The sequence below is a fragment of the Lagenorhynchus albirostris genome, chromosome 1 (genome assembly GCF_949774975.1).
Source record: "Lagenorhynchus albirostris chromosome 1, mLagAlb1.1, whole genome shotgun sequence".
In the NCBI taxonomy this organism is placed as follows: domain Eukaryota; kingdom Metazoa; phylum Chordata; class Mammalia; order Artiodactyla; family Delphinidae; genus Lagenorhynchus; species Lagenorhynchus albirostris.
Genome location: NC_083095.1, coordinates 11,111,771 through 11,118,831, shown reverse-complemented (window position 1 = coordinate 11,118,831; position 7,061 = coordinate 11,111,771). Strand labels below are relative to the sequence as shown.

Genomic DNA, 7,061 nt, shown 5'->3' with positions numbered 1-7,061 from the left:
TGTTCACGAATCAACTGTATATATATATATATATTTTTTGCGGTACGTGGGCCTCTCCCGCTGCGGAGCACAGGCTCCGGACGCGCAGGCTCAGCGGCCATGGCTCACGGGCCCAGCCGCTCCGTGGCATGTGGGATCTTCCCGGACCGGGGCACGAACCCATGTCCCCTGCATCAGCAGGCAGACTCTCAACCACTGTGCCACCAGGGAAGCCCTGTATATTTCTTAATGCAATCATTCATCAAAGACTGTGTACGCACTCTGCAGAACTCTTGATAGGAAGGGAGTGATGGTTGCTTATAATTTAAACCAGTTCATAAAAACTTAAAATGTAAAATTAGCATTTTTTGTTAGATGGCAAAATATTCAGTGACTGATTACTTCATTTTGTTTTGTAGATCTTGGACAGTCAATATTTTATACAACTACGTGTTTGCTCCCCTTTCTCAATGACGATATTCTGAGTACTTTGCCCTACACGATGATATCAACTTTAGCTACCTTTCCTCCGTTTCTGCACAAGGATATTATTGAATATCTCAGCACATCTTTTCTACCAATGGCTATATGTAAGTTCGGTCTTACCTGATACTAGATTATTTTTATGTGTTGTATGAATGGAAATTGCTTTTGCTGTTTAGGTTACAGATTTTCAAGATTATAATGGAATCACTTGCTGTATACATGTGCTTTGATTTAAATTCAGTTATTTCAGCATGAATAGTATGGTGAACATCAAAGAAATGAAAAGACAATTATACCTTAGAACTGTTGTATTCACATAGTTTGATCTTATTGGATAGGAAGAAGGAACATGTCAAGGCATAGTCTGTATTTCCTCCATATAAATTATGGTATTTTTTGGCTACTTTAGAAAAAAGGGTGGAGCAAAGTGCTGCCTTTGATGTAGTAATTCTTATCTTTTGCATCTGAAAGAAGTAGGGTGTGTCGGGAAGAGCAATGGATAGAATCAGGATATGTAGATCTCTTGTGGTCTCAGTTCTATCTGTAATCTGATGTATGATGTGAGGTTGGGCGACTAGCATAGTTGAAACCTCATCTCCAGAATGATGATATCATCAGCTTTCCCTCACAGGGGTGTTGTGATGACAAAATGAGTCAAAATTTATGAAAACACTTTGTAAAAAGCTGAAATTTACAACTCATGTGCAAAGTACTCTTATAAACATGGAATCGGTATGAATTCTGTTTCACTTTTATAAACTTAATTCTGCAGGCTTTCCAGATGTGATAACAGAGAGAAAAAAATAAGTTGGGTTGTGTTTTTTATGATCAAAGTCCTGCTAAAGTATTTTTTAAAAGAAATGGGTGATTAATTAATTTACGTTTCAGTGGATAATCTGAAAAGATTATGGGTTTAGGAGTCAAACATATCTAGATTCAAATCACAGCTCTGCTACCAACTAGCTGTGTGAGCTTAGGCAAGTTACCTAACCTTTCTGTTTCTTACCTGTAAAATGAGAATAATGATAATACTGCCTCATAAGGTCGCTGTGACAATTGAGATGATTAACTGGAATGTTGATAGAGTGCTAGCACAATGCCTAGTGTTCAATAAGTGTTAGTTTACTTCTCTCCTTCCCTCAACTCTTGTTCTATAATAATGCCTGTGTTGGTCACATTCAATTCCTAGAGATCATTTTTCACTGTTTTAATGTTATGTACTTTTATGATCTTATTAAAGTTGTTGCTTTGTAATAACAGTTGGTAAACATATGTACCTTTGAGCCACATTTACTTATTTTACAATTCAGTTTAATTTTAGCTATGGAATTGTAATTTTCATGTCTTTTAAACAAAGAGTCTGACTTCTGCCGAAATTATATAGCTATTTAAAAAATTAGCAGACTGATTATACTGTTCAAGTAATAGAATATTTGATCGTTCTCTTTTTTGGTTCTGTGTATCCTTATTGACAAGTACTTGCTTATGGATACAGCCTTAGGATTGCATAGTTGTATTTTTTTTTTTTGCGGTACGCGGGCCTCTCACTGTTGTGGCCTCTCCTGTTGCGGAGCGCAGGCTCCGGATGCGCAGGCTCAGCGGCCATGGCTCACGGGCCCAGCCGCTCCATGGCATGTGGGATCTTCCCGGACCGGGGCACGAACCCGTGTCCCCTGCATCGGCAGGCGGACTCTCAACCACTGCGCCACTAGGGAAGCACCCCTGTATTTTTTTTAATAAGTATGTTAACTGTTAAACTTAAGCATAGAAATTTTTTTCTTTTAAGAATAGCAGGTGAGGCTGCATCTTTCTAATAATGAGTGTAAATTCACTGTATCCTTCCTTCTTAGAAATAAGTTAATAATTTTGAGAGATGTAGTGCGTATTTCAGGCCCTTGAAGTTATAAAGAGCAAACGAGCATGTGACAGCTGGCAACTTGTTTCTTCACCCTTGATTATTAATTTCTGCTTAATTAGAAACAGACCCCCAAACATGCCTTGTAGTCACATTGGAATCCTTACTTATTTAAATGTGTGAACTTGGCAACTAAGGAGAACAAAATAGTAAGTTGAGTTTACAAAAATTATGTGAAAATTTTAGTGCTTATTAGTGGAGTAGCTTGGTGTTCGTTTAAAGGGTAGGGACAAGTCATTTCTGTCTCCATGTTTTTTTACTGTAAAGGAGAGGTTTAGAAAATAATGTTCCATCTCTAAGGTTATTTCTGTCTTAATAATTCTAGGTTAAATAACATCAATCTTATTTTACATAAGAGGCACATATCTTCCTCCAATGCAATCGCTGATCTGGTTCATTTATTTTGCTGCTCTGGTTTTAGTCTCCTAGTTCTGACTTTCTCGTTTCTCATCACTATTCCTGTAGTTCAACAGTAGCCAGTCTGTATCATCTTTAAATCTTTGAAAAGAAATTGTGGTACTAATCTTTAAAGCCAAATTCTGTTAAACGATTCAGGCATTTCTTTTGTACTTATTCCTTCATAGAGTAGATACAAAGGACATAGATCCAAAGATGGAGGGAATTGAGTTCCAGATTAATCAAGTCAAACTGAATTGATGTGAGAATGTGTGCCTGTTGTTTGCACCCATGTTGGTTTTATTTTTGGAAGTTGTTTCAGTGTGTAGAAATTCTGACCAGAACAAGAGGGGAGCATTTAACTTCTTCGAGAATATTTTTATTTCAGGCCTGAGATGAAGGATGTTGCATTTTCTGAGTACTTGATAAAGTCTTTAAGACAAAAAGGCTTTTATCTCTTTGGTATGGTATTCACAAGGTCAAATGTAATACATGGACAGTTTTTCAGGTGTTAAATGATTATATCATTAAGGACTTAGAAGATGAAAGTCTGAGCTCTCAAGTGGACCTAATGAGGTATTGCAGCTCCTTCAGTTTAAGAGCCTTGCATGTATATCAGTATGTCTTTTATGTCATTTTTGTCATTAAACCAAGTACTGTGCTTTTATTTTAAATAACTCCTTTGAGGTGCTGCAGAGCAAACTGCAATTTATTGTAAAAATTTCCTTTGACATAACCTTTTCTTGTTAACTCTTTCCTTGTGTATATATTAAGATACACTTGTTTTTATTCCACATGTGTGCAATAGGCTTTGTTTATATATTAAAGGAGTTACTAAGAATTGAAAAAGTCATTTGCATTTCACCATGGAAACCTCTCTTTTTCCACAAAGGTTCTGTGATCTGTGGACCAAATTGAAATATGGATGTTGGGAAGATGATATTTTGGCAGAGAAAAGAAAAAGCGGGTCCCAAATGAACATTATGTGATGTAGGATACATTATTTTAAAGTGAATAGTAAAGCTGAACAATTAAATCAGTGAAAGAGCCTTCTAGCGGTATCTTGGTATCCTGAACTGTGCAGTCTCATCTAGTTTCTTTTCCAACTTAAATTTCCTCAAAAATCACTCATCCTCAGGTAAAAAAGGAGGTTCATTTAGATCTTTGCATTGAATTAAAAGCAATTGTATGATTTAATTGAAGGTCTGCTTCAAACCATTGGCCCTGTATCATTTTTTTGTTCTATTGCTACTACAGAGGATGTGTGTTATGTTCTATGATCTTCCAAACACTAATAAGTAAAGATAATAGAAAAAAGACAGTAAAATACCAACACAAGATATTGATGGTATTTAGATTATCTTTTATATATAAAATCTGTTTTATTAGCTAATGATTGTTTTTATAAAGTAGATCTTACTATACTTTAAGAGCTTTATTATTGAATTGTGGGAAATGTTTTGGAATAGGAATCCAGAAGGGCTGAATTGTAGGCTGAATCTCTCAACCTTATCAAACTTTAGTTTCTTTAGCTGTAAATTTGTGAGTAATCATAACCTCACTTGTCTACATCACAATGTTTGTTGTGAAGACCATGACATAACATATGGGAATGACCTTTTAATATTGTCTGATGTTATATCAATGTGTAACACTCAGTCAAATAACGGACATGTCAAATCCCATTGCAACTAATTCCAACATTCTGCTCAAAATCACATGTTGTCCTGAAATTTTATCATCTAAAATATTGCTTGAAATAATAATGGGCCATCTGCTGAGGCTTGGGATTTTTTCCCCCTAGAGTGTGTTGTATAACAACGGAAATTGCTATGTCAGGTTTTGATCTCATAGAACCTGACAGAACACCTCTGCAGTGTTGATGGGCAATCCTGTCTCTATGACTTTTTATTAATCTACCAATCTGCACATATTTTAATGCTACATAGACTTCAGGTTCATGGTGTCTTAGTCCTCCCTTTATGTTGAACTGATATGACCTTCTGACAGCACAGGTATCTTATGTTCAAACCCTATCCCATGGAACACAGTTACCTCTGCTTACACAAACAGAGGCCACTTGCTAATCCAGGCAGCACAGGAAATGGTTCTGTCATATGGTAGAACTGGCATCAGAATGTTTTTCTTCTTCCCAGGTGATTCCCTTACCTTTACCCCTTAAAAAGGTATAAGACTAGAGGGGTTTATTTAAATATATTTCAATTCAGACCACTTCTTACCACTGTCTCTCATCTGGACCAGACCAGTAGCTTCTGAGCTGGTCTCCATGCTTCTACTCTTAGCCCCCCTACAGCCTGCTCTCCACCAAAAAGCCAGAGCTATCCTCCAAACATGTGAGTCAGATCATGTCACTTGCCTCTTCGAAAACGTGTAATAGCCTCCGATCACTCCTACAAATCAAATTCAACACCCTTCCGTGGCCCACAAGGCCCTCTGCCTTGTGATGTGGGCCCTGCTTATCTTACTACTTCATCACTTGTGTCTGCTAATGTTCACTCTGCTCTGTCCATATTGGCCTTTCTGCAGTTTCATAAAGGCAACAAGCTTTTGCTTTTCCTCTGTGTCAAAAGCCCTTTGTGCAAATGGTCACGTGATTTGCTTCCTCATTCCCTTCAGGTCTCAGCTCAAGTATCATAGTCTTCCCAGAGGCCCTTCCTTACTCTCAGGCTAAAATAGGACCTTCCATTGCTTTCTACATATTCCCTTGCCCTGCTTTATATTTCTTCACAGGTATTTGTTTGCCTGTTCCTCTGGAATAGTGCTGTCCACAGAACTTTCTGCAATGATGGAAATGTTATATAAAATTCTGTGCTGTCCAGTAGAATAGCAACTAGCCACATGTGGCAACTGAACACTTGAAAATGTATCTAGTGAGAGAGAGGTTTTTAATTTAGTTTACTTTTAATTAGTTTAAATTTAACCACATGTGGCTACTATATGGGATAGCACAGCTCTAGCATTTAAGCTTCATAAAGACAAAGACTTGCCTATCTTATTTATGGCTGTGTCTGAAGGGCCTAGAACAATGTCTGGATACTGAAAAGAAAAATACTCTGTGAATAAATAAGTGACTAGCACATTAGCTGTGAAGTCAAGTGACAGGCTGTAGTCCTAATAATTACGTTGGTGTTCACATACAAAATTTGGTTTCTCGTTTATAAGATGGCTTTTCCCATATACTTTTTTTTAAATGAGAATCATATAAGAGCTATACATGATAACACGTTAGGAATTACAAAATGCAGAAACAGATTAAGAAATTGTTATTGTTCATAGAAGGAGGGGATGGTGGTAATGATTGTTTTGGTGGTGCTAGGAAGATCAGGGAATAGGTCTTAAAACTTAATTGTATTTTCTGAGCACAACATTAAATGTAAAATTTTCTTATTTTTATTACTTCTCTGCTTCCTTCCATCGTGTGTAGCTTTGACCTTAGACACCCTCATGGGGACAAGCTGCACATCTGTTTGCCTCGTGCCTTTTTAACAAGATTCAATAAATGATGTGTGCCTCTGCATGTTTATTAAATTAGAATTGTGGTGATTTTGTTCAGTCTGTTAGAAAGCTATGAAATTGCAAGGCGCTGTCTGTTTATAGAAATATTGGAGCCAGTTTCTGAGGGCTGGAGCCACGGGAGCACTCTTGGCTTTGTGGCTGGCCATTCTTGAGGGAGAGCGTAGATTTGTAGGGGTAGGGGGGACATGCAGAGGTCACCGAGCCATTTGTCCTGTTCGCCAAATGAACTTCATCTAAATCATCTGAGACATTTATTTGGGCATCTCTCCCTTTTTTTTTTTTTTAAATATTTATTTATTTATTTATTTTGGCTGTACCGGGTCTTAGCTGCAGCACAGGGATCTTTTAGTTGCAGCATATGAACTCCTAGCTGTGGCATGCATGCGGGATCCAGTTCCCCAACCAGGGATCAAACTAGGGCCCCCTGCACTGGGTGCGTGGAGTCCCACCCACTGGACCACCAGGGAAGTCCCATCTCTCCCATTTTTAAAGGCCTCCAGGCACAGTGCTTCTCAGCCTACCTTAATAAGTAGTTTTCATTTTTTAGAAACACTTATAGTTTAAAAGTTTGAAATGAGTTTAAACGAAGGTGAAAACACTTGTCCCAAAAGGAATGTATATAGTATACATATAATTATTTTTCCTTGCGTATGTCAAAGACTACACTTTCTTTTGCTTTTTTCCCCCTTAAAGAAAGAACACAAGGGCATGCAATTATTCCTCCTACACTTGGACACCTTACTGAGTA

At 37.6% G+C, this 7,061-nt stretch overlaps 1 protein-coding gene across 3 annotated transcripts in view; it reads left to right on the top strand.

The window, feature by feature from the left end:
* The first annotated feature begins 466 nt into the window (after positions 1 to 466).
* UNC79 (unc-79 homolog, NALCN channel complex subunit) overlaps positions 467 to 7,061 on the top strand; it is a 199,861-nt gene continuing 193,266 nt past the window's right edge. For 2 of the 3 annotated variants that reach the window (XM_060165773.1, XM_060165753.1), the window contains exon 1: positions 467 to 569. In XM_060165773.1, the coding sequence (XP_060021756.1) occupies positions 482 to 569 (88 nt within the window). In that variant the 5' untranslated portion in view covers positions 467 to 481. The remainder of the gene's footprint in view (positions 570 to 7,061) is intronic. The other variant, XM_060165764.1, reaches the window with a different exon arrangement.